This window comes from Monodon monoceros, unplaced genomic scaffold, assembly GCF_005190385.1.
Source record: "Monodon monoceros isolate NGI ecotype Baffin Bay Population unplaced genomic scaffold, NGI_Narwhal_1 Super_Scaffold_18, whole genome shotgun sequence".
In the NCBI taxonomy this organism is placed as follows: Eukaryota; Metazoa; Chordata; class Mammalia; order Artiodactyla; family Monodontidae; genus Monodon; species Monodon monoceros.
Genome location: NW_021703774.1, coordinates 80400375 through 80418810, shown reverse-complemented (window position 1 = coordinate 80418810; position 18436 = coordinate 80400375). Strand labels below are relative to the sequence as shown.

At 36.5% G+C, this 18436-nt stretch overlaps 1 protein-coding gene across 1 annotated transcript in view; it reads left to right on the top strand.

The window, feature by feature from the left end:
• The window catches only part of SYCP1 (synaptonemal complex protein 1), a 145376-nt gene that overhangs the window by 89260 nt on the left and 37680 nt on the right, over positions 1-18436 (top strand). Inside the window, exons 24-25 of the mRNA XM_029229102.1 lie at positions 17728-17844; positions 18268-18378. Coding sequence (XP_029084935.1) covers positions 17728-17844; positions 18268-18378 — 228 coding nt within the window. The remainder of the gene's footprint in view (positions 1-17727; positions 17845-18267; positions 18379-18436) is intronic.

The following is an 18436-nucleotide window of genomic DNA, read 5'->3' as shown; positions in this document are numbered from 1 at the left end:
GAGTGTTTCTTTCTCTGCAATTTTTTGGAAGAGTTTCAGAAGAATAGGTGTTAACTCTTCTCTAAATGTTTGATACAGTTTGCCTGTGAAGCCATCTGGTTCTGGACTTTTGTTTGTTGGAAATTTTAAAATCACAGTTTCAATTTCAGTACTTGTGATTGGTCTGTTCATGTTTTCTATTTCTTCCTGGTTCAGTCTTGGGAGATTGTACCCTTCTAAGAATTTGTCCATTTCTTCTAGGTTGTCCATTTTATTGGTGTGTAGTTGCTTGTAGTAATGTCCTAATTTTATTGATTTGAGCCCTTTCCCTTTTTTTCTTGATGAGTCTGGCTAAAGGTTTATCAATTTTGTTTATCTTTTCAAGGAACCAGCTTTTAGTTTCATTGATCTTGTTTTCTTTGTCTCTATTTCATTTATTTCTGCTCTGATCTTTATGAGTTTTTTCCTTCTACTAACTTTGGGCTTTGTTTGTTTTTCTTTCTCTAGTTGCTTTAAGTGTAAGGTTAAGTTGTTTATTTGATATTTTTCTTGTTTCCTAAGGTAATATTGTATTGCTGTAAACTTTCCTCTTGGGACTGCTTTTACTGTGTCCCATAGATTTTAGATTGTCATGTTTCATTGTCATTTTTCTCTAGGTATTTTTTGATTTCCTCTTTGATTTCTTCAGTGATCCATTGGTTGTTTAGTAACATATTATTTAGCCTCCTCGTGTTTGTGTTTTTTACAGTTTTTTCCTGTAATTTCTTTCTTTTATTTTTATATTTAATAAATTTATTTATTTATTTATTTACTTATTTTATTTTTGGCTGCTTTGGGTTCTCGTTGCTGCTCACAGGCTTTCTTTTAGGTTCGGTGAGTGGGGTCTACTCTGTTGCAGTGCATGGGCTTCTCATTGTGGTGGCTTCTGTTTGTTGCAGAGCACAGGCTCTAGGTGTGTGGGCTCAGTAGTTGTGGTACGTGGGCTCTAGAGCGCAGGCTTCTGTAGTTGTGGTGCACGGGCTTAGTTGCTCTGCAGCATGTGGGATCTTCCCGGACCAGGGCTCAAACCCATGTCCCCTGCACTGGCAGGTGGATTCTTAACCACTGCACCACCAGGGAAGCCCCTCCTGTAATTTATTTCTAATTTCAGAGCGTTGTGGTTGGCGAAGATGCTTGATATGATTTCCATTGTCTTAAATTTACCGAGGCTTGATTTGTGGTCCGAGATGTGATCTATCCTAGAGAACATTTTGTGTGCATTTGAGAAGAAAGTGTATTCTGGTGCTTTTGGATAGATGTTTTGTAAATATCAGTTAAGTCCAAATGGTCTAATGTGTCATTTAAGGCCTGTGGTTCCTTATTGATTTTCTATCTGGATGATTTGTCCATTGGTATAAGTGGGGTGTTAAAGTCCCCCACTTTTATTGTGTTACTGTCAATTTCCCCTTTTATGGTTGTTAGCATTTGCATTATATATTGAGGTGCTCCTATGTTGGGTGCGTATATTTTTACAATTGTTATATCTTCTTGTATTTTTCCCTTGATCATTGTGTAGTGTTCTTCCTTATCCCTTGTAACAGTCTTTAATTTTTTATCATTTTTTAACATCTTTATTGGAGTATAATTGCTTTACAGTGTTGTGTTAGTTTCTGCTGTATAACAAAGTGAGTCAGCTATATGCATATGTATATCCCCATAACCTCTTACTCATGTGTCTCCCTGTTATCCCACACCTCTAGGTGGTTGCAAAGCACCGAACTGATCTTCCTCTGCCATGCAGCTGCTTCCCACTAGCTATCTGTTTTATATTTGGTAGTGTACATGTGTCAATGCTACTCTGTCACTTCGTCGCAGCTTACCCTTCCCCCTCCCTGTGTTGTCAAGTCCATTCTCTACGTCTGTGTCCTTATTCCTGTCCTGCCCCTAGTTCATCAGAACCATTTTGTTTTTTAGATTCCATATGTATGTGTTAGCATACGGTATTTATTTTTCTCTTTCTGATTTACTTCACTCTGTATGACAGACTCTGGGACAATTTCATTTCTTGTTATGGCTGAGTAATATTCCACTGTATATATGTGCCACATCTTCTTTATCCATTCATCTGTTGATGGACATGTAGGTTGCTGCCACGTCCTGGCTATTGTAAATATTGCTGCAATGAACATTGTGATACATGACTCTTTTTGAATTATGGTTTTCTCAGGGTATATGTCTGGTAGTGGGATTGCTGGGTCATATGGTAGTTCTATTTTTATTTTTTTAAGGAACCTCCATACTGTTCTCCATAGTGGCTGTATCAATTTACATTCCTACCAACAGTGCAAGAGGGTGCCTTTTTCTTCACACCCTCTCCAGCATTTATTGTTTGTAGATTTTTTGATGATGGCGATTCTGACCGGTGTGAGGTGATAATCTCATTGTAGTTTTGATTTGCATTTCTCTAATGATTAATGACATTGAGCATTTTTTCATGTGTTTGTTGGCAATCTGTATACCTTCATTGGAGAAATGTCTATTTAGGTCTTCTGCCCATTTTTGGATTGGGTTGTTTGCTTTTTTTGATATTGAGCTGCATGAGGTGCTTGTATATTTTTGAGATTAATCCTTTGTCAGTTGCTTCATTTGCAAATATTTTCTCCCATTCTGAGTGTTGTCTTTTCGTGTATATTTATGGTTTCCTTTGCTGTGCAAGATCTTATAAGTTTCATTAGGTCCCATTTGTTTTTATTTCCATTTCTCTAGGAGGTGGGTCAAAATGGATCTTGCTGTGATTTATGTCATAGAGTATTCTGCTTATGTTTTACTCTAAGAGTTTTATACTGTCTGCCCTTACATTTAGGTCTTTAATCCATTTTGAGTTTAATTTTGTGTAAGGTGTTAGGAAGGGTTCTAATTTCATTCTTTTACATGTAGCTGTCCAGTTGTCCCAGCACCGCTTATTGAAGAGGCTGTCTTTTCTCCATTGTATACTCTTGCCTCCTTTATCAAATATAAGTTGACCATATGTGCATGGGTTTATCTCTGGGCTTTCTCTCCTGTTCCATTGATCTGTATTTCTGTTTTTGTGCCCATACCGTATTGTCTTCATTACTGTAGCTTTGTAGTATATTCTGAAATCTGGGAGCCTGATTCCTCCAGCTCCATTTTTCTTTCTCAACATTGTTTGGCTATTCGGGGTCTTTTGTGTTTCCATACAAATTGTGCAATTTTTTCTTCTAGTTCTGTGAAAAATGCCATTGGTAGTTTGATAGGGGTTGCACTGAATCTGTAAATTGCTTTGGGTAGTATAGTCATTTTCACAATGCTGATTCTTCTAATCCAAGAACATAGTATATCTCTCCATCTGTTGGTATCATCTTGAATTTCAATTTCTTTCATCAGTGTCATATAGTTTTCTACATACAGGTCTTTTGCCTCCTTAGGTAGGTTTATGCCTAGGTATTTTTTTGTTGTTGTTGTTGCAATGGTAAATGTAGTGTTTCCTTAATTTCTCTTTCAGACTTTTCATCATTGGTGTAAAGGAATGCAAGAGATTTCTGTGAAGTAATTTTGTATCCTTCTACTCTACCAAATTCATTGATTAGCTCTAGTAGTTTTCAGGTAGCATCTTTAGGATTCTCTATGTACAGTATCATATGATCTGCAAACAGTGACAGTTTCACTTCTTCTTTTCCAATTTGTATTCCTTTTATTTCTTTTTCTTATCTGATTGCTGTGGCTAAAACTTCCAAAACTATATTGAATAATAGTGGCAAGAGTGGGCAACCTTGTCTTCTTCCTGATATTTGAGGAAATGGTTTCAGTTTTTCACCATTGAGAACCATGTTGGCTGTGAGTTTGTCATATATGACCTTTATTATGTTGATGTAGGGTCCCTTTATGCCTACTTTCTGGAGAGTTTTTATCATAAATTGGTGCTGAATTTTGTCAAAAGCTTTTTCTGCATCTATTGAGATTATCATATGGTTTTTATCCTTCATTTTGTTAATGTGGTGTATCACATTGTTTGATTTGCATATATTGAGGAATCTTTGCATTCTTGGGATAAACCCTAGTTGATCATGGTGTATGGTCATTTTAAGTATTGTTGGATTCTGTTTGCTAGTATTTTGTTGAGGATTTTGGCATCTATGGTCATCAGTGAATTTGGCCTGTAGTTTTCTTTTTTTATGACATCTTTGTCTGGTTTTGATATCAGGGTGATGGTGGCTTTATAGAATGAGTTTGGGAGTGTTCCTCCCTCTGCTATATTTTGGAAGAGTTTGAGAAGGATAGGTGTTAGCTCTTCTATAAATGTTTGATAGAATTCACCTGTGAAACCATCTGGTCCTGGGCTTCTCTTTTTTGGAAGATTTTTAATCACAATCTCAATTTCAGTCCTTGTGATTGGTCTGTTTATATTTTTTATTTCTTCCTGTTCAGTCTCAGAACGTTGTGCTTTTCTAAGAATATGTCCATTTCTTACAGGTTGTCCATTTTATTGGTGTATAGTTGCTTGTAGTAATCTCTCATGATCCTTTGTATTTCTGCAGTGTCAGTTGTTACTTCTCCTTTTTCATTTCTTATTCTGTTGATTTGAGTCTTCTCCCTGTTTTTCTTGGTGAGTCTGGTAATGGTTTCTCAATTTTGTTTATCTTCTCAAAGAACCAGCTTTTAGTTTTATTGATCTTATCTATTGTTTGCTTCATTTCTTTTTCATTTATTTCTGATCTGATCCTTATGATTTCTTTCCTTCTGCTAACTTTGGGTTTTTTCTTTCTTCTTTCTCTAATTGCTTTAGGTGTAAGGTTAGGTTTTATTTGAGATGTTTCTTGTTTCTTGAGGTAGGATTGTATTGCTATAAACTTCCCTCTTAGAACTGCTTTTGCTGCATCCCATAGGTTTTGGGTCATCGTGTTTTCATTGTCATTTGTTTCTAGGTATTTTTTGATTTCCTCTTTGATTTCTTCAGTGATCTCCTGGTTATTTAGTACTGTATTGTTTATCTTCCATGTGTTTGTATTTTTTATAGATTTTTTCCTGTAATTGATATCTAGTCTCATAGCCTTGTGGTCGGAAAAGATACTTGATATTATTTCAATTTTCTTAAATTTTCCAAGGCTTGATTTGTGACCCAAGATACGATCTATATTGCAGAATTGTTCCATGAGCACTTGAGAAGAAAGTGTATTCTGTTGTTTTTAGGTGGAACATCATATAAATATCAATTAAGTCCATCTTGTTTAATGTATCATTTAAAGCTTGTGTTGCCTTATTCATTTTCATTCTGGATGATCTCTCCATTGGTGAAAGTGGGGTGTTAAAGTCCCCTACTATCATTGTGTTACTATCGATTTCCCCTCTTATGGCTGTCAGCATTTGCTTTATGTATTGAGGTGCTCCTATGTTGGGTGCATAAATATTTACAATTGTTGTATCTTCTTGGATTTATCCCTTGGTCATTATGTAGTGTCCTTCTTTTTCTCTTATAATAGTCATTATTTTAGAATTTATTTTGTCTGATATGAGTGTTGCTACTCCAGATTCCTTTTGATTTCCATTTTTATGGAATACCTTTTTCCATCTACTCACTTTCAGTCTGTATGTGTCCATAGATCTGAAGTGGGTCTCTTCTAGCATATATATGGGTCTTTTTTTAAATTCTTTCAGCCAGTCTGCCTCTTTTGGTTGGAGCATTTAATCTATTTACAATTAAGGTAATTATCGGTATGTATGTTCTTATTGCCATTTTCTTAATTGTTTTGGATTTGTTTTTGTAGGTGATTTTCTTCCCTTCCTCTTTTGTTCTCTTCTCTTTTGATTTAATGACTATCTTTTAGTGTTATGTTTGGGTTGCTTTTTCTTCTTTGTGTGTGATTCTATTGTTTTTTGTTTGCAGTTCCCATGAGGTTTTGATATAGCAATCTTTATATATACAAGGTTGTTTTAAGTTGCTGGTATCTTAATTTCAAATGCATTTCCCATTTCCTGCTTTTGTACTCTCCTCACGGTTGCTGGTTTTGATATATTTGTATGTTGATGAATTTTTACTTTTACTGTATGTTTGCTTTTACCAGTAACTTTTCCCATTTGTGATTTTCTTGTTTCTAGTTGTGGCCTCTTTTTTTCCCCCCACCTAGCGAAGTTCTTTTAGCATTTTTTGTAAGGCTGGTTTGGTAGTGCTGAATTCTCTTAGCTTTTGCTTATCTGTAAAGCTTTTAATTTCTCCCTGGAATCTTAATGAGAGCCTTGTTGGGTAAAGTATTCTTGGTTGTAGGTCTTTCCCTTTCATCACTTTAAATATATTCTGCCACTCCCTTCTGGCCTACAGAGTTTCTGCTGAAAAATCAACTGATAGCCTTATGGGTTTTCCCTTGTATATTATTTGTCACTTTTTCCTTGTTGCTTTTAATATTTTTTTCTTGGTATTTAATTTTTTTCTGTCTGATTAATATGTGTTTTGGCATGTTCCTCCTTGGGTTTATCCTGTATGGGACTCTCTGTGCTTCCTGGCCTTGAGTGAGTGTTTCCTTTCTCATATTAGGGAAATTTTTGACTATAATTTCTTCAAATATTTTCTCAGGCCCTTTCTCTTTCTCTTCTCCTTCTGGGACCCATATAATGCAAATTTTGGTACATTTATTGTTGTCCCAGAGGTCTCTGAGACTGTCCTCATTTCTTTTAACTCTTTTTTTCTTTATTCTGTTCTGTGGCAGTGATTTCCACCATTCTATATTCCAGCTCACTTGTTCATTCTTCTGCCTCAGTTATTCTGCTATTGATTCCTTCTAGTGTATTTTTCATTTCATTTGTTGTATTGTTCATATCTGTTCTTTAAATCTTGTAGCTCTTTGTTAAACATTTCTTGTATCTTCTTGGTCTGTGCCGCCATTCTTTTTCTGAGATTTTGGATCATCTTTAGTATTGTTACTCTGAATTCTCTTTTGGGTAGGTTGCCTATGTCCTCTTCATTTAGTTGTTCTTTTGGGTTTTTATCTTTTTCCTTCATCTGGAACATACTTCTCTGTCATCTCATTTTGTCTAACTTTCTGTGTTTGTGGTCTCCTTTCCGCAGGCTGCAGGATCATAGTTCCTCTTGCTTCTGGTGTCTGCTCCTTGGTGGAAGAGTTTGGTCTGGGGCCTTGTGGAGGTTTCCTGGTGGGAGGGACTGGTGCCTGCCCTCTGGTGGGTGGAGCTGGGTCTTGTCCGTCTGGTGGGCAGGACTGTGTCAAGCGGTATGTTTTGAGGTGGCTGTGAGCTCAGTACTCCTTTAGGCAGCCTGTCTACTGATGGGTAGGGTTGTATTCCTATCCTGCTGGTTGTTTGGTCTGAGATGTTCCAGTGCTGGAGCCTGCATGCTGTTTGTGGGGCTGGGTCTAGTGCTGAAATTGGAAACTCCAGGAGTGCTTATGCCTATCAATATTCCCTGAGGTCTCCACAACCAGTGTCCTTGCTTCCACAGTGAGCTACAGCCAACCCGTGCCTCCCGAGGAGACCTCCCAAGACCCTTAGGTAGGTCTAGCCCAGGTTCCTGTGGAGATACTGCTTTGTGCTGGGTCCCTGTGCATATGAGACCCTGTGTGTGCCCTCTAAGAATGGAGTCTCTGTATCCCTCAGCTCTGTTGGGCTCCCGCACTCAAGACCCACTGGCCTTCAAAGCCAAATGCTCGGGTGGCTCTTCCTCCCGATGCCAGAACCTCACACTGTGTTGGAGGGCTATTTTTATGTGGGAACGTCCTTGTGTAGTCTCTGTGTGTTTAATATTTTTTGGTTTGGGGGCTGTTTCTTAGTATGGATGTCTGCCACCTGTTTCCTAGTGTATGCTGGCCGTTATCTCCTTGATAGGAGGTTGTGGTGACCAGAGCCTGCACTGGATATTGAGTGAGGCCTCCCCTTTGCTCTGTGATTGTCACAGCCCTGTCAGGGGCAGGGTTTGCTCCCTAGTTCTTGGAGTAGAGGCCCCCAGATCTGTTTTGGAGCTGTATTTCTGATCTGCAGTGCTAGGTAGGCAGGATTGGAGCATTCCCACTGGGAGAGACGCCGCTAAATATTACTCTTCTGAAACTGTTCACCTGTGAGTGTGCTCTGTTGTGTCACCTTTTACCCATTGTGTGGGCTCACAAATTACATTTTTGTTGTCAGTGCTCATGACCCACCTTAACTGTGGGTATGCCAGCAATTAATTGGCCCTGGTGTCTCTTTGGCGTTGTTTTCACCAGGCCACCACCACAGACCTACTGAAGTCAGGTCCAAGGACTGCAGTAATCGTGCACCTGGATGCACTGTTGGAGATATGGAGGCTGCTCAGACTGTGGCCTAGCCTAACTTCTGAGTGTATGTGCCCACAAACCCTCCACTTGCTAAAGCTAGACCTGTCTCATCTTCGGGAGCACTCATTGTCCTTTCAAATGTTCCACAGGTGCTGAATTTACAAAGCTGGCAGCAGGGGTGTAAATCTGTGGTTCGCACAGCCTCAAGGAGAGATTTCAGCTCTTCTTCCTTAGTCACACAACCCCTGGGCCTCAGCTTTGGTTTCAGCTCCACATCTGCGTGTGGGTCACCCACTGGTGTCTGCTCCTGAGGTTGCCCCAGAGTACATGAGCCTGCCCTGGCGAGAGGGGGCTGGGGCAGCGATTTGGGTATGTGAGCCCACCCAGACAGGCTGGGGGGAGCTGAGGTGGCGACCAGGGCATGCAAGTCTGCTCAGGAGGGAGCTCCTCGTAATGCCCATGGAGGCAAGGGCCAGCACGTGGGGAAAGAGGCTGCAATGACAGCCCCGCCCTTCATGTGCCATTCAACAATGATGCTTCGCTTCTATGGTGCCCCAGGCTTCTTCCACGAATGTTCCCAGTTGCGGAGCTCCTCACTCCTGTCCCTTCAGGCTGTCTCCTCGCAGCCAACAACAGACCTCTCCCTGGGTCTGCTCTCCAAACCCCATGTTCCAGCACCCAGCCCCCGCCTGCAGTGGCAGACACATGTCTCAGGCTGGGGCGTGCAGGGCTGTGGCATGGACCATCTGTGTAGGTCTCACTCTGTCCTGCCTGCCACAGACTGGTTGCTGTACTCTCCTTCGAGCCCCTGAAGTTCCCCTTCTGTCCCAGCTGATCTTCCCACTGGTGAGGGGGCTTCCCTGGGTGCAGGAGCCTCTCCTCTTCTTCAGCTCCCCACCAGGGGCACTGGTCCCATCCCACTTCCTCTTTTTTTCCTTTCTTTCATCCTACTGAGTTATGCAGGAATCTTTCTTGTCCTTTTAGGTGTCCAAGGTCCTCTGCTAGTGTTTAGAAGGTGCTCTGTGAGAATTGTTCCATTTGTGGATGTATTTGTTGGGAGAGGTGAATTCCATGTCCTCCTACTCTGCCATCTTGACTCCTCCCCACCTCATTGTGGTTTTGATTTGCATTTCGCTGATGATTAGTGATGTTAAGCATCTTTTCATCTGCCTGTTGGCCTTCTGCATGTCTGTTTTGGAAAAATGTCTATTCAGGTCTTCTGCCCTTTTTTTAATCGAGTTGCTTGTTTATTTTGATGTTGAGTTGTATGAGTTCTTTGTATATTTTGGATGTTAATCCCTTATCAGATATATTGTTAGAAATATTTTTTCCCATTCAGTAGAGTGCTTTTTCATTTTGTTGATAGTTTCCTTCTCTATGCAAAAGTTTTTATTTTGATTCCCATTTGTTTAATTTTTGCTTTTGTTACCCTTGCCTAAGAAGACATATCCAAAAAAAAATATTGGTAAGATCAATGTCAAAGAGCATACCGCCTATGTTTTCTCCTAGGAGGTTTATGGTTTCAGGTCTTGCATTTAAGTCTTTAATCTATTTTATTTTTGTATATGGTGTGAGAAAGTAGTCCAATTTGATTCTTTTGCATGTAGCTGTCCAGTTTTCTTGACACAATTTATGAAGAGGCTGTCTTTTTCTCATTGTGTGTTCTTCTTTTGTTGTAGATTAATTGACCATATAAGCATAGGTTTATTTCCGGACTCTCTATTCTGTTCCATTGATCTATGTGTTTTTGTGCCAGCTCCTTTGATTACTGTCGCTTTGTAGTACAGTGTTGAAGTCAGGGAGTGTGATACCTCCTGCTTTGCTGTTCTTTCTCAAGATTTTTTTAGCTATCTGGGATCTTTCATGTTTCCATACAAATTTTAAAATTATTTGTTGTAGTTTGGTGAAAAATGCCATTGGTATTTTGATAGAGATTGCACTGAATCTGTAGATTGCCTTAGGTAGTATGGTCATTTTAACAGTATTAATTCTTCCAATCCCTGAGCTTAGTATATTTTCCCATTTTTTTTGTGTGGCATCTTCACTTTCTTTCATCTGTGTCTTATAGTTTTCTGAGTACAGGTCTTTACCTCTTTATTTAGATTATTCTTAGGTATTTTATTCTTTTTCTTTTGCAATTTTAAATGGGATTTTAAAAAAATTTTTCTTTCTGCTTGTTCATTGTTAGTGTTTAGACATGCAACAGATATCTGTATGTTCATTTTGTATCCTACTATTTCTTTCAATTTTAGTAAATAATATTTTGGGGGGATTTTGCCCTGTTAATCTACATTTTCTATATTTTGAAAATTGTAGCGTCTATAGTATTGTCCTTTTTTCAATCCTGATGTTAGTTATTTATGCCTTTTGTTATTCTTGATCAGTCTTACCAGGCATTTATCAATTTTGGAAGTTTTAAAAAAACACAGCTTTGGATTTTTTGATCTTCTCTGTAGGGTGCTTGTTTTTGTTTCATTAATTTATGTTCTTTATTATTTTCTCCTCCTTTTATTGTTTTTTCATTATGTTCTTTTCCCAATTTGATATTAATTCTTTGATAATTAATTTTCAGTCTTTCCAGTGTACACATTTTAAGGCAATATATTTCCTTCTAAGCTTGTTGTAGTTGTGTCTCGTAGGTTTAAATATATATTAAATTAGTATTGTTTCATTCAATACCTTCCTATATTTCTTAGTTTCTGAGCTTAACAGCATGTTATGTTTTTGGAATTGATTTCTATCATAAGCACACTGTAATTAGAGAACACACTCTGGTATGACTTCAGTACTTTGGAATTTATTGACATTTGCTTGATGGACCAATATAGGGTTACTGTTTATAAACACACCCATATACCTGAAAATAATGTGTATTCTACAGTTGTTGGGTGAAGTGTTCCATTTGGTCAAGATTATAGTCCTATTCTTTAAACTGCTGCATATTTATTGATTCTATATCTTTACTTCTTTTTTCTTCGTGTTTTATTACTTGAATGAGATTGATGTGTTAAAAAATCTCACTTGATGATTGTGGATTTCTATTCTTCCTTGCAGTTCTGTCAATTTTTCTTTTAATATCACGTTATTAGGTACATACTATAATATATGTAATTTTTTATTATACAATGTGGAACTTTTTGTGTATACTTAATATATATTCTATATATATTCTGTATATTCTATACATAATAGAACTTTTTTTCCACTTTAAAGACACTCATTTTATCTATGTAATAGTGTTTTCTTGTCTTAGAGAATAATTCTTTTTTATTGTTATAACTATACCAGTTTTCTTCTTAGTGTTTACAGGGTTTAATTAATTTATTTATTTACAATTTTTATTGGAGTATAGTTGATTTACAATGTTGTGTTAAGCATGGTATTTTTAACAACCTATTTACTATTGTGCTTTCTATATCTTTGTTTTATATGTGTCTCTTATGAACAACATACAGCTGGAGTTCATAATTTTTGTCCTTTTTACTGGTATATTTTAGCTTCAGAATACATAATCTCCTTTCTCTCTCATGTCTAACTTATATGCTATCATACTCTTATTATTGTCACATATTGTAATGAATTTGTTTTTATAAGGGTTTTGTATTGCCCAGGAAGAAGGAAAGAATAGAGTGAATTGGGGAGAGGCAATAAATACTAAGAATGTTTAGAATTGATGAAATACACGAATTCATAGATATAGGAAGACTGATGGATACCTAGAAGGAAAAATTAGAATAAATCCAGAACTAGACTTAGTATAGTAAAACTACAGAATGTTAGACACACATAGGTCTTAAAAGTAGCTAGAGAGAAATGAGAGATCACCAATGAAAGAATGACAAGAGATTTACCGTGGACATCTCAGCAAGCAACAGTGGAAGTTAGAAATCAGTGAAACAATATTCTCAAGTACAGAGAAAAGATCAACCTTGAATTATGTCCACAACGTGTCTCTCTTTTATGTTGGAGAAATCAGGACTTTTTAGATGAAAAACTGAAGGAGACATATTTTTCAAGAACACTCAGATAGTTAACAAAAATGATCATGTATAGGGCCACAGAATTCAAAGGCTTGAAATCATACAGAATATGTCCTCTAACCACAATTCTGTTAATCTAGAAATTATAACATGTGTTTTTTTAATGAAGGTCTGAAGTTAATACCTTTACTATGAACATTGTTATGCCAGTATATTTGAAAGATATAAAAAATATAAAGCGAAGTCGATTAACCAAAACAATCTCAAAACGAATAATTAACCTGAATAGTCCTATTAAGGAGATTGGATCAGCAGTTTAAAATCTTTCAACAAACAAACTTCAGACTCAGATGGTTTTAGATTGGAGTTGCATTTGTAGAAAATCTATAAGAATCTCCAGATGAGTTAATAAAGTATTGAGTCATTTAGTAAGGTTGATAGATATATAATCATTACACAGAAAAAATTACTAGTCTTAAACATCTGCAACAAGCTATTAGAAAATGTAATTTTATGTGAAAATGCTGGTTCTCTCCAAATTGATATACATATTCACACACTGTTGCTGGGAGTTTAAATTGGTACATATACTTTGGAAAACAATGTTGTTATCTTGTAAAGTTGAACATGCAATCTGCAATTTCAGGTCTGGATATAGAGAAATTTATACATTTGTACCAGGAGACAATGTTTTTGAGAACAGTCACACCATTATTGTGTGTATTATCTCCAAGTTGAATACAATTCAGTGTCTGTGAACAGTTGAGTACATAAATAAACCATGGTATATTCATACAATGGAACACTACTCTGCAGAGAAAATGAAGGAACTATACACACATAAATATGTAAAACCTACTGCTGAGTGAAAATGCAAGACAGAAAAATATACATACTAAGAAAACATTTATATAGAGTCTGAAACAAAAAACTCTGAAATACTGATATATCATTATGCAGTAAAGCTATAAAGAAGGGGAAGGGACTCATGAATATTAAATTAAGAATCTTTGTTACACTTGAGAGAGCAGAAGGGGAAACTAATGAACAGAGGCATTCAGAAGCCTTTATCAACATTGATAATATTCTGTGTTTTAAAGTTGGTGATTGTGGGACTTCCCTGATGGTCCAGTGGCTAAAACTCTGTGCTCCCAATGTAGGGGGGCTGGGTTTGATCCCTAGTCAGGAAACTAGATCCCACATGCCACAACTAAGAGTTTGCATGCTACAACTAAAGATCCTGCATGCTGCAGCTAAAGGACCCATGTGCCACAACTAAAGGTTCCTCACGCCTCAACTAAAAGATCCCGCATGCAGCAATGAAGATCCCACATGCTGCAACTAAGACCCGGCACAGCCAAATAAATAAATATTAAGAAAAATAAAGTTAGTGGTTCTTTCATGGGTACAGAATACAGTCTGTTTCATTATTAAGTTACCCATGCCTCCCTTCCCCAATTCCTGTCACTGTTCTCTACCCCCTCCTCAATTCTAATTCAGTCCTAATGCCATAAGTGATTCTGGAGGGTGGGTGCTAATTAAAGGTCCTCTTTTTTAAAATATTTATTTTATTATTTATTTATTTTATTTTTGGCTGCATCAGGTCTCAGCTGCGGCACACGGGATCTATTGTTGTGGTGCGCAGGCTCTAGAGCACGTGGGCTCTGTAGTTGCAGTATGTGGGCTCTCCAGTTGTGGCCTGTGTGCTCAGTAGTTGCAGTGCACAGGCTTAGTTGCCCTGAGGCATGTGGGATCTTAGTTCTCTGACCAGGGATCGAACCCACATCCACTGCACTGGTAGGCGGATTCTTAACATTGGACCACCAGGGAAGTCCTAAGGTCCTCTTTCTTTTGATAATTATTATATTAGTAAATATTTGTACAAAATATATGGAAAAAATAGAAATTGAAGGTGTTGATTCTTTATAGAAAATTAATCTTAGTAATACTGAGTGTGCTTTTTAATGGAATCCATTTTAACTGTTTTTCTTTAGTTGCTTGTGTTTTTAGTGTCATGTCTAAGGATCCATTGCCAAATCTATTGTCATGCATTTTAACTCCTATTTTCTTCTAAGAGTTTTTGGTTTTATCTATTACATTTAGATCTTTAATCTATTTTGAGTTATTTTTGTAATATGATATGAGGTAAGAGTCCAACTTCATTCTTTTCCATGTGCTTATTATTTGTCTTAACAACATTTGTTAGAAACTGTTCTTTCTCCATTGAATTCTTTTGTCATTCTTATTGTTAGAAGCTATTCTTTCTCTATTGAATTGTCTTGTCATTCTAAGTTGAACATAGTTGTATAGCTTTATTTCTGGACTTCCTATTCTCTTCCATTGATCCATATGTTTACCTTATGTCAGTACCATGCTGTTTTGATTACTGTAGCTTTGTAGTGAGTTTTAAAATTGGGGATTATGTGTCCTCCAACATTGTTCTTTTTCAAGATTGTTTTGGCTATCCAGGGTCCCTGGGAATTCCTTGTAAACTTTAGGATCAATTTGTTCTGACAAAAGGCAGTTGGAATTTGGGTAGAGATTGCAATGGATCTTTTCACTCTATTGATAATGTTCAAGGGGACACTATCAAAGGATGAAAGGACACTATCAAGGGAGTGAAAAGACAAGCCAAAAAATTGGAAAAAATATTTGCAAATCATTATTTGGTAATGATCTAATATCCAGAATATGTAAAGAATATTTACAATTCAGCAACAAAAGCCAGTCACTGAAGAACAAATACTGCATGATACCTAAAATAGTCAAACACATAGAAGCAGAAATTAGAAAAGTAAATACCAGGGACTAGGAGGGAGGGGGAAATGGGGAGTTGTTCTTCAATTTGCTTAGGTTTCAGTTATGCAAGATAAAGTAGTTCTAGAGATCTGCTCTACTACATAGTGCCTGTAGTCAACAAATCTGTATTGTTTACTTAAAGCAGTCTACAGATTCAATGCAATCCCTATCAAATTACCAATGGCATTTTTCACAGAAATAGAACAAAAATTTTTACAATTTGTGTGGAAACAAAGGACCCCAAATAGCCAAAGCAATCTTGAGAAAGAAAACTGGAGCTGGAGGAATCAGACTCCCTGACTTCAGACTACACTACAAAACTACAGTAATCAAGACAGTATGGTACTGTTATGGTACTGTAACAGTAATATAGATAAATGGAACAGGATAGAAAGCCCAGAGATAAACCCACACACCTGTGGTCAACTAATCTATGAAAAAGGAGGCAAGAATATACAATGGAGAAAAGACAGCCTCTTCAATAAGTGGTGCTGGGAAAACTGGACAGCTACATTTAAAACAATGAAATTGGAACACTCCCTAACACCATACACAAAAATAAACTCAAAAGGGATTAAAGACCTAAATGTAAGGCCAGACACTATAAAACTCTTAGAGGAAAACATAGGCAGAACACTCTTTGACATAAATCACAGCAAGATCTTTTTGGACACACCTTCTAGAATAATGAAAATTAAAACAAAAATAAACAAATGGGACCCAGTTAAGCTTAAAAGCTTTTGCACAGCAAAGGAAACCATAAACAAGACCAAAAGGCAACCCTCAGAATGGGAGAAAATATTTGCAAATGAAGCAACTGACAAAGGATTAATCTCCAAAATATACAAATAGCTTATGCAGCTCAATATCCAGACAAACAGCCCAATCAAAAGTGGGCAGAAGACCTAAATAGGCTTTTCTCCAACGAAAACATCCAGATGCCCAAGAGGCACATGAAAAGCTGCTCAACATCACTAATTATTAGAGAAATGGAAATCAAAACCACCATGAGGTATCACCTCACACTGTTCAGAATGTCCATCATCAAAAAATCTACAAACAAATGCTGAAGAGGGTGTGGAGAAAAGGGAACCCTTTTACACCGTTGGTTGGAATGTAAATTGATACAGCCACTATGGAGAACAGTATGGAGGTTCCTTAAAAAACTAAAAATATAACTACCATATGACCCAGCAATCACACTACTGGGCATATACCCTGAGAAAACCATAATTCCAAAAGATGCATGCACCCCAGTGTGCATTGCAGCACTATTTACAATAGCCAGGCTGTGGAAGCAACCTAAGTGTCCATCAACAGAGGAATGTATAAAGAAGATGTGGTACAATGGAATATTACTCAGCCATAAAAAGGAATGAAGTTGTGCCATTCGCAGAGATGTGGATGGACCTAGAAACTGTCATACAGAGTGAAGTAAGTTAGAAAGAGAAAAACAAATGTTGTATATTAACGCATGTATATGGAATTTAGAAAAATGGTGCAAATGAACCTATTTGCAAAGCAGAAATAGAGACACAGTTGTAGAGAGCAAATGTATGGACACTAAGAGAGGGGTGAAATGGATTGGGAGATTGGGACTGATGTATGTACACTACTATGTATGACGTATTTGGCTGGTGAGTACCTACTGTATAGCACAGGGGGGAAAAAAAGAAGGTACATTCTGTTTGCAGGACATATATTAAGTTAGCCTTAAAAATACATTCCAGTATACATTACATGCAGACAAGTACTGTTTGATTCCACTTATACGAGGTGCCTAGAATAGTCAAATTCATAGAGTCAGAAAGTACATTGGTAGATGCCAGGGGCTGGGGGGTAGAGGGAGTGGGGAGGGAGAATGGGGAGTTAATGTTTAAAGGGGACAGAGTTTCAGTTTAGGAAGGTGAAATATTCGGGAGATGGATGATGGTGAGAGTTGCACAACAATGTGAATGCACTTAGTGCCATTGAATCGTACAGTTAAATATGGTTAAAATAGTATGTTTTATATCATGTGACTTTTACCACAATAAAAACATTTAAAAAATGTATCAGGGTTAGGAGGATAGGGAGAAATAGGCATCAGTTAAAAAGAACCTGAACACTATCTATTAGAAGGAATAAATATGCACAAAATTTAAAAAAAATTTTTAGGAGAGTAGTCTCATGTAAGTGTTCTTATGACAAAAAAAACGGGACAGAAGGAAACTTTTGAAGATGATGGATATGTCTATTACCTTGATTTTGGCGATGATTTCATGGGTGTATGCATTTGTCCAATCTCATCACACTGTATACATTAAATATGTGTCGTTTTTTTGCATATGTTATACCTCAATAAAGCTTTTTTTTTTTGAAAAAATGCTTTTTCTTTGAATCGCATGTGTGTTCTGTCCAAATGGAATAATTACTTATTGTAATAAAACAGCAAACTGAGACTAAATAAATATTGTTGAAAAATTCATTAAAAATAAAAATATGGCTGCTTTTAAAATATTACTTGTCAAGACTAAATATGTATTTTAGGGAAAAAGATACATATTGTGAAAAATAAAGCACATCTCACCATATGAAAACTGTAAGTAAAATGATCCAACTATAATATCTATGAATAAATCATCTTTTAAGAGTCACAAAACCACAAAATGAATACAGAATATTTTCAAGTAATCCACAGAATTTATTAATGTTCATGCTGTTTTCTTTATTCAAAGGTCAATAAATTAGAATTAGAACTAGAAGGTGCCAAACAAAAATTTAAAGAAATGACCGACAGCTATCAGAAAGAAATTGAGGACAAAAAGCTATTAGAAGAAAATCTTTTGGGAGAGGTAGGAAAAACTAAATATGTTTGAGAAGTTGTTATACTAAAACCCTATATTTGTATGTTTGCATTTTAAGAGAAAAGTAATAATTCTTTTAACATTATGATTCTTTAGAAGATTTAATAAATTTATATAGGGATAATTAATTAGCTTTTTTAATAGAAGCTAAAAGTATCATTGTTATTCTAAGTATTTGAGTATTGGGTAGTATATAATCATTTTGAAAAGGTTAAATGATCTTTACAGTGTTATACTGTCATTCACTTAGTAGAAGACCCTAACTAAAATAAACCAAAACAATAATGTATTTTCTACTTGGCTTTCCTAATTTCCTGGTGTTTGATTTCTGTATTTTAACTTAAATTTAACATTTAAGTTAAATTTGTTTTTTATGCATTAATTTTAAGAAACTTTAAATTTATTTGATAGGTTGAGAAAGCAAAAGTAATAGCTGATGAAGCAGTAAAATTACAGAAAGAAATTGATATACGATGTCAACATAAAGTAGCTGAAATGGTAGCACTTATGGAAAAACATAAGGTAATTTTTTTCCTGTTGTGTAATGAAAATTATTAATTGGAGCCATATTTATGCATAA